The sequence below is a fragment of the Petromyzon marinus genome, chromosome 30 (genome assembly GCF_048934315.1).
Source record: "Petromyzon marinus isolate PM22_M1 ecotype Great Lakes invasive population chromosome 30, UKy_Petmar_22M1.pri1.0, whole genome shotgun sequence".
Taxonomy (NCBI): Eukaryota; Metazoa; Chordata; class Hyperoartia; order Petromyzontiformes; family Petromyzontidae; genus Petromyzon; species Petromyzon marinus.
The window spans coordinates 2,244,800-2,260,344 of NC_133696.1; the positions used below are offsets into that span (position 1 = coordinate 2,244,800).

General features: G+C 42.8%; 1 protein-coding gene across 1 annotated transcript in view; it reads right to left on the reverse strand.

Moving 5' to 3' along the window:
- LOC116947446 (disintegrin and metalloproteinase domain-containing protein 9-like) overlaps window positions 1-14,965 on the reverse strand; it is a 42,104-nt gene extending 27,139 nt beyond the window's left edge. The window contains exons 1-5 of the mRNA XM_032963194.2: window positions 14,236-14,965; window positions 6,351-6,475; window positions 5,748-5,824; window positions 5,094-5,160; window positions 1,473-1,549 (exon numbers count right to left, since the gene is read on the reverse strand). Of these exons, the coding sequence (XP_032819085.2) occupies window positions 1,473-1,549; window positions 5,094-5,160; window positions 5,748-5,824; window positions 6,351-6,475; window positions 14,236-14,428 (539 nt within the window). The 5' untranslated portion in view covers window positions 14,429-14,965. The remainder of the gene's footprint in view (window positions 1-1,472; window positions 1,550-5,093; window positions 5,161-5,747; window positions 5,825-6,350; window positions 6,476-14,235) is intronic.
- Window positions 14,966-15,545: the final 580 nt, after the last annotated feature.

The window sequence follows — 15,545 nt, forward strand, 5'->3', positions numbered from 1 at the left end:
GGGGGAAGGACAACAAATTAAACACAAAAAGCAGTTGGAAATAAATTTGTTTTCAATCTTGGTTTAAAAGCTCCAGTGGCTTCCGAATATCGGAAGAGCATTCCAGACGGCCGCATCTTTATAACACGACACAATGTGGCATCAATATCAGCCACGTTCGATCCATTCTGATCACAGGCCTCCCCAAGCCATCGCCATCTCTCATGATCTTAAAATGTGTTATTCCTCGTAGCACCTGAACTCAAAGCTAGTTTAATTGCTCCGTCTCCTCCGTGAACAGCCTCATTCCATTCCTTGCCTTCCATAATTATTCTTTCAAACAAGTGCCATAGTTATTTACATGATTTCCTGGGTAGACATGTCACACATTATTATTTACTCAATATATGCATATTTATATAAAAGTGTTTTAATGAATTTAATTGACCAAATATGCAAATACAATGTCACATCGGTCAGAATCCTGAAAACTACCACCTAATGCAGCCCACCTTTGACAATCAACGAATCCTAGAAAGTTTTATTTGTGCTGAAAGAAGCATGGCAGCTGCCCTATGATGGCTTCAGCGCTGGCAAATCCAGGCTTGAAAACAGCTCGTGTGAGAGAATGCAATGCGCTGCCTTTTAACAGCCAACCTCGATTTTGCTTTCACGAAAAAAAGACCCCGTTGCCAGTTCCTGCCAGCAACAAAACAAACTAAAGCTGACAGCGTAAACCATTTGACATCGCTGTTGCTTTTTGTTTATTACTGAAAACAAGACAGCAACAAAAAACATTCGTGAAAAATACACTAACGAAGGGACGTTGGCGCTGTGGTGTAAATGGTCAGAACACCGGGACTGGCTATCCAGAGGTCCAGTTTGATGCGATCTCCCAAAACAACGGTGCAGGTTTCTTAATTCCGCTCCTACCACCTCTGTCCACTTCAGCAATAATAAATGGGTGCACCGCAGTTAGTAGTCCCGCCACCTCGGATACTTCTAGCCGGTTTGGAAAAGTAGGCCAAATACTCTCTAGAAGCTTGCTCTAGTGGAGAGGCCCTTCCATCAGCAGTGGCATGAGCAAGCAATCTGGCATATGAGAAAATCACCCTCAATATGGGTGACACTGTCAGACTTTGGAAACTAAGCAAACTAAAATAAACTATTTTTTTATTTTAGTAGGGAAGGCCCAGAGCTACATAGCTCTTTTTCAGAAGCGACCTGGCCACAAACGATAGCTCAATGAAGTGGCTTATCACGTGGAAATTTATAGCAGCCAAATACTCTAAATGCACGTTGATTCTAAATGTGGAGGGAAACACCGGGGAGACACGCAAACTCCAAATATACATTGAACTGACGACCTCCTGTATAAAAAATTGGGTACTCAATTTATTCCCGTGTAGCCAAACATACAACTGCAGGACCTTGGATAATAGGTGTATCATTAATAATATTACAAAGGTAATTCATGTCACACAAATCTTTACCTGAGCCCGTAGCAAGTGCTGACACTGGCAGTTGACCCCGATTCACCTTCAATATCACCATGGTAGTAGCAGTGAGCCTGTGGATAACACAAAAAACACTTAGACACAACACATTACTATAAGACAACAAGAAAATAAACAATTCTTTATTTACTGAGGAAAGCCTCAGTGAGCCTATTTATCTCGTGTCATTGTGATGACTAAGGGTTAATATTCATGACAGATGCTTTCCATCTTCAATAATCTGCTTCTATTCCTCTATTATAACAACCCCCATCTCTTGTCCCGAGTCCATCATCCTGCCACTCCCTGCCCCCGCCCCCCAGCTATGACCAGGCCTACCAATATCATTACCCCTATCACTACCCCTATCACTACCCCAACCCATATCACTACCCCAACCCAGATCACTACACCAAACCCTATCACTACCCCTATCACTACCCCAACCCAGATCACTACACCAACCCCTTTCACTACCCCTATCAATACCCCAACCCATATCACTACCCCTACCCGTCACTACCTCAACCCCGCCTTAACCACTCCCACCTGTCCTCCTTACTGTCACCATGACTATGCCATAACTTGTTCTCACAACCCCACTCTATTTTAACCATTATCATATTACATACAATTGTATAATTGTTGTAAGGCACATTGGTTTAAGGCGCTGATATATAAATATTTCGCAGCCTGCACCGTCTACTTCACACGATGGCTACTTCTGTCAGATTGCTCTGTTTTGGGAACTTTGGCAAATATATTTTTAATGATTGAAAAGTATATGGAAGGAAACGGGAGTGGGCGGAGGGACCCCAAGCAAATGAATGGGAAAACACTCACACCGCAGTGCACTCTATGTAGAGGCTTCTTGCCTATAACGTTGGACAACTACCACCAAGCATAATTTGTGTAATCGGCCACATTCTGCTGATAAGTTTCAGAACCCTAAAACAAGTTCAGGTTTGGGTGCTTAAACAAATACAGCTGGAAAACATTGCTCCAGGAAAAAAATACAGAGCATTTAACAAGTTTACTTTAAGAAATGTTTACATCTGAGATATTTGAAAAGTATTTTAAGTTAGCCGTCATTTCAGTTGACTAGTCAGGAAGACGTAGAGTTAAAGTTACATAAATACATTCTCTTGGGTGTGGGAAACAATCCAAACTACAGCTACTTTAGACTGTGTGATACCGTGTACACATCGTACCTACCACAACAGCAAGACCCTAGGGGATAATCCGACCTTTCCCCACAACAGCCAACTGAATATGACTGTATTGGTAGGCGGTACTGATTTCTGTAATTGACTGCTCGTATACATACTACTACCAATGCTCATTGAACAGCAGTTATCACAACATCGTACCTAATCAGAGAAGTACAGCCAAAGCAGATTTACAGCTAAGCTGAATGAAAATACTTGTGTATCAATATATATGGATGTTGAACTTCTCTCGCACCGTATGTACTGTACTATCATCAGCCATGATCTATCCAATGCTGGATGAAGGCCTACCAAAGCCGTTTCCATCTCTCACGGTTTAAACTGTATACCACTGTGCCAACGATTTAACCTTTTAATCTTTACAGATATCAATTTATATGTTTTAAGATTACAGACGTGGGTTGTAGATATATGTTAGACACCCATTTGCTGTACTGCCTTCAAATCGATGTATGAAAGAGCACAGACCACCAAACGCTTGTGTAGGTAACATTTCCTTTCTTTTAATCTGGCAGCGAGATCAGATAGCCGTGTGTAAGCTCTGGGAGCGTGCGAGGGTGGTTTAATTTATATTTTTTTACCTTTGTATATATCAGGGCATGAAACACTTTGTACCAGTCTGCACAATTTAGTTCCAGCTGACTGAAATGCGCATCAGCTCGGAACGATGTTAAGCTATACTGGTACGATGTTAAGCTATACTGGTACGATGTTAAGCTATACTGGTACGATGTTAAGCTATACTGGTACGATGTTAAGCTATACTGGTACGATGTTAAGCTATACTGGTACGATGTTAAGCTATACTGGTACGATGTTAAGCTATACTGGAACGATGTTAAGCTATACTGGTACGATGTTAAGCTATACTGGTACGATGTTAAGCTATACTGGTACGATGTTAAGCTATACTGGTACGATGTTAAGCTATACTGGTACGATGTTAAGCTATACTGGTACGATGTTAAGCTATACTGGTACGATGTTAAGCTATACTGGTACGATGTTAAGCTATACTGGAACGATGTTAAGCTATACTGGTACGATGTTAAGCTATACTGGTACGATGTTAAGCTATACTGGAACGATGTTAAGCTATACTGGTACGATGTTAAGCTATACTGGTACGATGTTAAGCTATACTGGAACGATGCTAAGCTATACTGGTACGATGTTAAGCTATACTGGTACGATGTTAAGCTATACTGGTACGATGTTAAGCTATACTGGTACGATGTTAAGCTATACTGGTACGATGTTAAGCTATACTGGTACGATGTTAAGCTATACTGGTACGATGCTAAGCTATACTGGTACGATGTTAAGCTATACTGGTACGATGTTAAGCTATACTGGTACGATGTTAAGCTATACTGGTACGATGTTAAGCTATACTGGTACGATGTTAAGCTATACTGGAACGATGTTAAGCTATGCTGGTACGAAGTTCGCTTTCTCGGTTGTGCCATTTCGCAATTTGACGCGCTTCAGGGCTACACTGCGTCACGACGTTTGACGTTTTGCTCCATATGCTGACAGCGACATCGGGAACTGTCTCACAATTCAGTTCCCCAAAGAAGCGCCCAGCATGCTGGACATCACGCCGAATGACAAAATGGTAACAAGCCAAAAATGCGACTGAGATCTAACGACCTTGTTTGTTTTTCACTGCCAAGCCTTTTTAAATCGGTGACCCTTGGACTCTAAACAGATGAGTGGTGCGTGATTTAGCTGAAATTTCCTGCACATTGCTTATGAATACAAAAACTATTTTTTCACAATTTTTTATTTTACCAGGTAAGGCCCACTGAGCTAAATAGCTATTTTTCAGAAGCGACCTGGCCACAAATCATAGCCGAACAAAATGGCTTATCATGTGGACATTTATAGTAGTCAAATACTCTAAAACGCATGTTTATAAATGGGGAGGGAAAACCTGAAGGACCCGGAGAAAAATCCACGCGACCACGGGGAGAGAGACATACAAACTCCAAATATACAGCAGGCGTCAGGGTCAGGATTGAACCCATGACCTCCTGTATACCGGGCGAGGTAGTTAACATCTCGCTACAGTGTAAGCTGCAAGTAGTCTGCTTCGCATAGAGCCATTCCACAGATGTTAAACAGATTGTGAGCATAGAAATTAACAACCGTACAAATGCAAAATAATGGGGAGAGTGGTGGCACAGTGGTTGGTGCACTACACACTGCACCTAGTAACCTCAGTTTGATTCCCAGCCAAGGTGAATGTCAGTGGCGAGCAATAATCTGAACCGGTCCTGCCCCCCCCAATCCCCCACCACTCCCAGTAGCGGATTAACAATAGGTTTAAAATTATCCTGAATATTAAATATCCTGGTAAACGAGGGCGTGACGTAAAAAAACTTACGGTGACATTTGTAAAGGATGGTGCTCTTCCTGTGTAGGTTGTTATTAAATGGGCGGGTAGCAGGTCCCTACATGGCACGCACAAAATAGTAACACGATTAAACCAATAAACATACGTGTTCATTTGTTGTTACGCATTGCACCAAACAATGAAAATGTACTCTAGTACTTTGCTCTTACATATTGTACAATATAACACACTATTTTACATTTCAACATGGCTCTTAAAATAAGCAATTTTACTCTTTAAATTAGACGGTATGTGTTGCTATTGTGTGTACATATATATGCTAATGTGTATATATATACACGTGGGTAGCGGTACTGTCTATGTGGGAGTGGTAGTGTAGTGGTTAGTATGCTGCACTATGAACCTGGCAAACAGAGTTTCGATTTTTACTCATGACCAACATCACTGACTGTTATCAAAAGCAGTCCTGAGCCTAGGTCGACTCAGTCTTACAGGAGTAACTGGTGAGCATTGTAAACATCGCCACTGGGGAGACAAAGGCGGCTGGGCGTGGTGCTGGCCACCCACTCCCTAGTGTGCTGTGCTGGCCTTCATAAGTGCTTGCTAACAGCACTTGCCACAAACGATCTGTTAAAGCTATACGGGGGGTCTTTGTATGTATGCATCGATGACGATGGCGATCACCTGTTCCGCTCGAGGTTGAGAATGAGATCCTTGTCACCCACCCGCACGACGTACTGTACCCTGTCTGGGTGCACTGCCTGTAAGACACCGCGCGGCACACGGTCTAAACACAGTACAGTACTAAAATATCAGAATATTTATTTATGCTGGAGGAATCCGATGAGCTATAGAGCTCTTTTTCATAGACCTATGCATGCATGTAGAACTTATTTCGCACCGTACGTAGCCAACCGAGCTAATCGGAGGTGCGGTTGCAACACTGCAGTACGTAAAGTAAAACTACCCACAAGGATACCCAATACAAACTGCAGCATTGACATAGCAACCACACCACCCTCCCCACACACACGGCATGTTGACAGCAAAGGCTCATGAATGCAACAGCCTCAAAAGGCTTGTTGAGAAATACACAGCGTACAAGCCGTACCTTTGGAGGAATGCTGTGGGGTTCTGTGATAAGAACAAATTCCCATGGGGGCTCTCACTTTTACCCACAACCCCCAACTGCTTTGACTACCCCAAATACTTGCAGCAGAGGAGGTATTACCACCCCTGTGCAACCTGACAACGCGGTACATGAGCCAACGAAGAGCGTGGCCGTACCTCAGGGCTGGCGGGCTGGATCTCACGCTTGTGTCGCCCATCCAGCCTGTACGGCTCCGTCAGGCTGAAGTGCAGCGGCTCGTAGGGGTTAGTCCCTGGGTCTGCCGTCCGCAACACATCCTCAGCTGCATGTAGACAACAACGATTATGATTTGCATTGATGAGAGTCCGAACCGATGGACTGTCATTCCACAGGTCGTAGAGCGAACGTACTCCCACTTCTTCCAAGACGTCTGACCAGTAGACCAAAATAGCCTCCAAAGAAGGTCCTTCCATCAGCAGTGGTGTGAGCAAGTAATTGCACGGCTGCGCTTTTAATTTTACCTCATTGTGACCACAAATGATAAGTCTGGACCAAATGGTTACCTCTTGCAAGGCATCAAGTCTGCATTAACCACAAGTACTTGTGGCAAAGCATGCACACAAACATGCTCTGATATCACAAAGTGCAGTACTTACACATTGTGGCTTTATAACAAATACGAAAGCCACTTTGTGCCCGGTGCCACTCCGGTTATTTACTTATTTACAAAGCACGTCCACTTTGTAATTCGGCGTGATGTGTTATGCTCAATTCATTAACACAACCATTTTTTTAGCGATGTGAAAAACAGGTAAGGAAATAATTATGAGGGGCAGAGTGGTGGCAAAGTGGTTCGTAAACTGCGCTCTGAACCAGGCAACCTGAGTTCGATTCCTGGTCATCGCTTAAATCAGTGGTGAGTTATATCTGAACTTCTTTTGAGCATGCCCCACCCTCCATTTGCCAACCTTCACTGACCAAAATAGCGAAGTATGGTGAAACAAACCCCATGCCTCGTGATGTGGGAACGCCGAACAAAGAGGCCGCAAATTATATTATTAATTACGATGTACAATAGCTGCAGAAAACCCAAACTTAATATGCCCAAAAACATGTCTTCAAGAAAACAAATTAATACAACTTTCTTGAAAAGGTGACCTCTTTGTGTTCATACAAACACAAAGGGCTGTTATGAAGTATTTGACGTGTTGATAAATGAACACTGCAAAAAGCATTTTTTCCTGCAATTCAAGATTCAATCTCAGTCGTTGCCAACCATAACCATACCGACACATTTTCCTCCGGCAGGTTTTCTTAACCCTCTTTTTTTAATCGGATAATAATCCCGATGTAAGGGTGAACTCAAGTAATTGTCTAAATCTTACACAAACTATTTGAAATCCCATGAGTCAGCTTCTAAGAAATCCGGTGTTTGAGATGTGGGTGGAGAATTTTTTATTGCATTTTAGGAGGTGAAAGATCTTAATTTTACAGGTTTTACCTCGTGTTGTTTGGCATATTGTTCAATCTTTTGCTTTTTCAGGAACTGGACAATTCAGTTAGCCGAAGAAGTGTGCTGAGCATGTGTGGAGCACGCAACGTTGGGTGTGACATCGTGGTGAACAACAGCGTGCGGTGAAACCCGAAAAAAAACACACACATAAGTGGTGTGAAGTGTGGCGAAGGCGTTCCAACACAAACTTTAAATTAGAAGGGGAATGGACACAAATGAAAGACCCAACAGGAACATCCGAAGCGACCGAGGCGGAAAATGTTCTCAGAGCCCATGGGATGCTGCTTATAGATTGAAAGTTACTTACCGTAGTAAATCTGATAACAGAAGCCAATAACGTGGAACATGCTGCATGTGCACTAACCTGAGTTATGTAAGTAGCATGGTATTAACTAACGTTTGTTATATACTACTGTATAACTTCCCTGCTTTGTTTTTAATGAAGGCACTAAAGTATATTATATTATGGGAAGTCAAAATGTTATTCTGGGATATTTTATGAACATGAACAAGCTCGCGATTATAACAGATATTTAATTTTCAAAAGCCAATAATTTTTTAGCATACATTTTAGTGGATGGGGGTGGAGCGGTGGTGCAGTAATTAGCACACTGCGCTATAAACCCAGCCACTGGCCGAGTTGAATTCCTCACCATGCCCAACGTGAGTGGCAAATGATATCAAAACTGGTCCTGGCAACTCCATTCCCCAAACCTGCACTGACCAGGGTGGTGAAGTGTGATCAAATAACTTCTGTGACTTGGGCAGAGTCGACCTGACCATCCAGCAGTGAATTGAGAAAGGGCTATATGGTAGTTATATTTTTACGTTTAATTTACGGTATCTCAATCTTAAATTGTACAGACCACCTTTATATAGAAGACCTACCATGCGGTGATATACATTGCTTGTGTCATTATGTACATCCATTTTTCGCTTGAATTTTTTGCCATTTACCCGCAATTTGTTTGTCCAATTGTACTATTGCTATCATGCCACAACACACGCACAAAAAACACATTTGGAAATCTCAAAAAGAAGAAGTGGTGATCAGGCTAAGTCCATCAACCAGCTACACTTGAGAAGCCAGCTATATCAAGAGCCCCTGCCCATGTTCCAACCCAGGAGCTTAGCAGTGCTGGCTCAGAGCTCCGACCTCTGACCCCATCCGTCCATCTCCACAATACATTATCTTAAATAAATAACTCATGCTGTATGGAAAACCATCCATCAAGCTGTGCCAGTATTTATCTTCACTCAATGCAGGCCCTCTGATACTGTTATGTATTGTGAAACGCATGCCAACCCAGTTTTCTAAGCTGCCGGATTAAATTCAACTCTGTGACAAAAATCAACAGAGTCGAAAGTTGAGAAATGTCAGAAATCAAAGTCTGCCCTGCAACTAAGAGCGTTAAACAAATTACGTGGTGATGCTGCGTTGGTAGTGATGCACAAGCACAAGTAATAAAACAAATCTCAACACATTGGTCACTCACACTGCCTGGACATCGGACAACATTGATATATATACTGCACAGTAGTTCTCATCAGGCCCCAATGTGTTAAGTTCAGTCTCCAACTCATTATCCACTTTATATTTGTGGGCCTCTCCATTTATGTGCTATGAATAACAGTAATTGCCTGAAAATGTCACCTGTTTCATAAGTTTCCTTTTAAGGCAGTGTTCAATATACAGTATTAGTCATCGAGATATCACATGAGCCTCCGACAAACCACAAGTCAAACTCACACAGAGCTTCATGTCAACACGTTCCCAACTTCCTTTGATAATGCATTATGAAATAGGCAGAGATTTACATCAGCTCTTTATTGTTATTTTAAACTGTTTGCGCACAATTCTTACTCACTTACTCAAGAAGATGTGTCTCCTGTGTGCTTTTAAAATGTGGCATGTCTTAAGGAGGGCAACTTACTTCATTATTCAGTGGTTTCTTTATTTACTTTACTTTCTTATACTGTATTGCAAGTTGGCATTCCAAAGGCAAATAATCTAACAGCAAATTAACGTATTCTAGATTTAAAGCTTTCGTGACTGCTAGGATCCATACTCTTTGGTTCTATTGGGTAAAGTCACGTAGGTGAAAATAAAATAACAAAAAAAATTAACAAAAAATCACGATGTTTCGGCCACAACACAAGCGGCCTTCATCAGGTGAAGGGACGAGACTGTCTGGAGGACAGCGCTGGAGTGGAAGAAGCCACGCTCAGATCACGACCTTTAAGCTCACACAGCTTAAAGGTCACACAGCTTAAAGGTCGTGATCTGAGCGTGGCTTCTTCCACTCCAGCGCTGTCCTCCAGACAGTCTCGTCCCTTTACCTGATGAAGGCCGCTTGTGTTGTGGCCAAAACGTCGTGATTTTTTGTAAAAAAAAATTGTTATTTTATTTTCACCTACGTGACTTTACCCAATAGAACCAAAGAGTATAGCCAATGACCGTGCCACCACTGGTCCAGTTTGAGCTCAGCTTGTGGATCAATTCCTGCAGTCACCCAGTAAATCCTGAGATAAATTACAAAAATGTAAATATGTTTTCTCCCTTTGTCAATCAACTGCTGGATGAAGGCCTACCCACACCGTGTTGGTCTTCAGGGTTGTTCGACCATATTTCACCACGCTGTCACTATGGGCTGGTGAAAGGTGGGTGCCTAGGATTGGTTCAGCTATCACTCAACACTGATGCTAGACGTGGCTAAGGAAACAAACTTAAGTTGCAAAGTTTATAGCTCAGTGAGCTAACCGCTGCTCTGCCGCTCCCCCCTATTTTTTATATATAATACATTATCAAAGACCTTAAGATAAACTTATTTGCATAGTCTAGAGACTCAATTGAGCCTTAAGGCAAAAACAATGAATAATATCATGACTATTATTGTTATTTTCCCTGGCTACAACATTTTTTGGCCAATACCCTGGTACAAAGACTTCAACCTAAGTGTGACACCTTCCCCTTGCCAGAGATGCCGCCTGTGTGCCACGTGTTAGGCAACAAAGACTTCCGACTGTGTACTTGGCCACTCTTCATTCCCCCAGGTCATTTTCCGTAATATTAGGTTCACGAGAGGCAAAAAAACCCACAAAACCATTGTGGCCAAAAAACACATCTATTGAATGTATAGTACAGTAAATATATATGTCAGTTGTGTTTGTAAATTCACATTCTATCAACATACACTGCACTAATACAGTAAAGTACTGTATTGTAGTGTTGGCAATACTGCATTTAATTATCTGCCCATCAGCTGTCTACAACGACACTACCATACAATATAGAAAGGCAGAAGTCCTCTTCATAAATGTCGTCTCTCCACATCAAAATAAAATGATTTACACAACCTATTAGCTCTCTGGTAGTTCCAGATGTTAAGGGCCCCATGGCTCTTAACATCTGGAAGTTCACCAACATTGGTTCAAGCAGGACTGACTCTGCTGATGAGATGCTGTATGTCAAAATCGGTCCAAAATGGTTCTCCAATTTATGTGGCAAAAATATTAGCTGTAAGAAATGTAAAGCATGAGTTTTAATGTCATGTAATGAACATCACTTGAATGCAGTGGTCGGGAAATTTCTGATTCCCTACAATGTGAACCAGAGGTCACTTAAAAGGATCTCAGAGGTAGCTTTGTAACATCTGCATTCGTGGGCAATCCTATGCACGTAAACAGTTGCACTGCTTTCACGATATGATATCGGTAACAAAAATCGGAATAAAAAAACATGTAACCATATTATATATTTACTGAAGAAAATGTGTGCATAGACTTCTTCCATTCCTTTGCAAAAAAGTCTAAATAAAAGGACATAAGCAGGAAGGTTATTTTGCCAAGCACGAATTTCCTTTTAGTCTATTATTGAGAACGTTTTTTTTCCATCTCCCTGATATCAGAGACGGAGTTAAAGATAAAATACAGAGATATCATCGTTCAGGGGACTCTGGCAATAAAGTAGTGGAGCTCTGACCACATTACCCAATTACCTCTCACACTGGTCCTTAACAATGCCATCTGACATACACACATTCCAAACCGACTCCCAGTCCCCCTTAAAACTATTGCACCTGGATGTAGTGCAAGTGCTATAAAATGCAGAGCAACTGTAATACACACAGTGTATGCTCAATAGCATCGTATGTGAAAGGGCTGGGGTGGTGGTGGCAAGTGATTCACACATGACACATTAAATCTAGAACCTTGAGTTATATTCCTGGCCACAGCTAACATTAATAAGGAGTAATATCTGAATTGGCCCTGGGTTCACCCTTCACGAACCCACACTGACCAGCGTGGTGAAGTATAGTCAAACAGAGCCCATGACTAACACGGCACAGAAAGGCATTCATCCTGCAGTGGATTTATAAAAAGGACTGAAATTAGATACTGTATCTGTAAAATATTACAACAGTTAGCCATCCCCGTAATGTCTTACCCAGCAGGTTTGAACAAAGATACTGACCATCCACGCATTTGTCTGGTAAGCTGGTTGCTGGAGTTGGGCCATCACACGCCCGGTCCAAAGTGAATTTCAGCTTTTCACCACTGTGGCCATTGCTGGCTTTCATACGACACTGCCATATTATAATTATTTTTTTTATCAATTCGGTTACAATCATGTTGAGAGGTTGGATATAATCAATGCAGAATTTCAAAATTAACATTGTTTATTTTAACCCCCTTTTTAAACTCTGAAACAGCCATTTTAACGTCTTTTTATATCAACAAATTCAATTTTTTTTAAATTCAGGTGGGGCACCACCCACATTTATTCTGTGACCATTTTGTGCATTTGGGTTTTTTTTTCCCACAACACCTCAGCTGTGCATTTTAATAAAAATTTCCATCAAAATCTTAGCGTGATGGATAACAGGGACATTCTATTGTTGCGTATGGCAATATGTTCAGGAACTAAATTCCAATGTCGATGTCTGTTAGCCACGAGAGGGCTTCAGGATAAAGTTCGTATAGTTTTGCTGTTCCTCCGTTGAAGAAGCGCATTCGATCGTGGCTTACTAAATGGGTTTAAAGCTTTCGTGACTGCAAGGATCCATACTCTCTGGTTCTATTGGGTAAAGTGACGTAGCGCTGTCCTCCAGACAGTCTCGTCCCTTCACCTGATGAAGGCCGCTTGTGTTGTGGCCGAAACGTCGTGATTTTTGTTATTTTATTTTTTATCTACGTGACTTTACCCAATAGAACCAGAGAGTATGCTTACTAAATGGTCCATAGTTTGGGTTGCATGGCCACAATTCCAGTGTGAAAAAGGAACTATAACAGGACACACTGTACAATAAGTCCTCTATTTAGAATACATGTATACAGAACATCTGCCGAGACAGTGTGTAATGTTATTACAGAAAGCCCAACACACTGATACACGTAACATATATACACAGGGTTTTGTTGTTGTTACAAAGGGTTTTATTAGTTTTGCAGCTAATCCAGACAGACTTTTCAGCTCGCTGGACGATGAGGATTTAATGCCATGACCCTTACCAATCAAGCAGGCACCAATTGTCTCAGCAGATGTTACTCACACTACAGTGAACAAACACTGCAGACGTTTCATCATGTTCCATATTTTCTCTCAGCAGCTGCTCACTAAATAATTAAAAGGGCTTTGTCGCCAGGCAGGAGACTTGTCTGTGTAATGAGGAATCACGATTAGTGGGTAATTGGGAATGCCTTAACGACACGGGGCAATTAACAATCCACGAGGCAATTAGGAACAGGGATATTGTGAAATCACTGCTGCTCCAACATACATCGGCTGTGCTTTGGTCTGAGACTAGCAGCTTTGGTGTACTATTAACGCCAGCACAGTACTGCGATTAGTAATAACACAGGCGCCTCTCAAGCATTACTAACTGGGTTTACGAAGTGGGCAAGAGAAGGCATGGTCACGTCGCTCGATTCGATGAACAGCCGTGGTTAAGGTTAACATCTACGGCACCGTAAATAAAGGGGAAAGAGGCCCCTAGGGTACATCCGCTGCGGGAGATGGAGCGACGAAATCGGCTGCAGAATGGACTGCTTCACAGCTTTGAGATTGTGAGGTGCCCTTCAACCAGCAGTGGATAGAGCCCCCCACGGCTGACGGATGTCAAATTTGGGAGCGCAGTGCGAGTGACCGGAGGAAGGTGGCCGTGGTGGGCACTGAACTGTGAAGCCCCGCCACCTGAGTTCGATTCCCGGCCTGACACGTGAAGTAACCCGCATTGACCAAGGTGGTGAAGTATGGTCAAACAACCCTCCCACCCCCGCCGAACCCCTTGACAGACACGGCTTTGGGGAGACCTTTTATCCAGCAGTGGATTAAAACAAAAAGATGACTGCATCATTATACGCTTCATTATTGAGTGAGACTTCTGTCCCAAACAGGGAAGTTATAAAATTTTAATTTAATTGGCGTACAGACACGACCAGACAAAAAGTGTTGTACTGTAATGAGTGGACCAAAGCTGATGATGGATGGCCTTCATCCCCAGCAGCGGATAGACGATTGCCGACGACGATGACGGTGGTGGTGGTAGTTGTCATGATGACTGCAGTACCTTTAGCGAGGACAGGTCCCTGGCAGATGAACGCCACCAGCATGTAGACACGGACACGCCGCTTCCATAGCCTCCAGGCAGGGCGAGAGGAGTCCGCGCGAGCCGAGGAAGACCGCAAGACGCCCGGCACATCATCCGCCACGGTCCAAGACGTCTCATGCCCTCCTCCTCCACCTCCCGGTGCCACGGACATCTTCACAGCCTGACGGGCACCACCGCCGATGTGTCCGCGAGTGGGGCAAAGCTGCGATTGACGACACTGTCGCTGCACTAACAACGACGACGACACTGTCGATGCTCTGTGTAACCTACGGAATGTCGCGCAACACACACACACAGAGTGTGCTGCTGCTGTACAGACAGGTAACGACTGTGGAAGAGAGAGGGGGGGAGGTGTACACCTCGCCACCTTGCCTTTAGCTGGGCTATACGTGGTGTGAAGATCGATATACATCGGTGGCGGCAATAAACGCCATCGTTGGGACGCGATTGTGGCGGGCGTGGTGAATGTCCGTGGCCGAGTTGAGCGCGGTTTTGATGGAGATGCTTCCTCGGTCGCCCACTCACTCATGTGGCTCGACCGGAGTGGCCCTGCGTGAGCCCCGTGTCCCACGATCTGTTGTGAGATCAGAGGGTGAAAAATCCTCTAAATGCACTTTCTTTCTCTCGTGGTGTGTGTGTTGTGTGTTGTGTACTTTGTTGTTGTTGTTATTATTGCGTAACTTGTTAATGTGTTCAGGAGCCAACAGCCCGATTTTCGAGGTCTTACCAGCCACGGTGAGAGTCGAGAGGGCTTCAGGAATGGGTTTGGTGTGGTTTTGATGGTCAACAGTCGTAGTGTTTGGCTTGCGTGGCCACAATCGCACTCACGTGGCTTGTCTTCTTTCATTTTACATTTATGAAGGTGATTTGTGGGATAATGATGCATGCCACGTATTTTAATAAATACGATAATCGTTTCGTCCACGTGTTTTAATAACAATAAAAATTCGGATGGCCTAAATAAGTATGGTACGTTGGAAATGAAAACAGCAATTTTATATTATTGGTTCTTTCGGTAAAGTCACGTAGAAGGGAAACAATAAAATAATATCCATAATAAAAAATATAAAACATTTTTATTATTTTATTGTTTCCCTTCTACGTGACTTTACCGAAAGAACCAAGAATATGAATCCCTGCAGTCACGAAAGCTTTAAATCAAAGCTATTTTATAATGCAGACATTTCACGCACACGAATGACCATGGCTCTGAGATGCAGAGCCAAGCTTCAGTAGTTTAATATATTTAGTTGCATTATTATAATGAA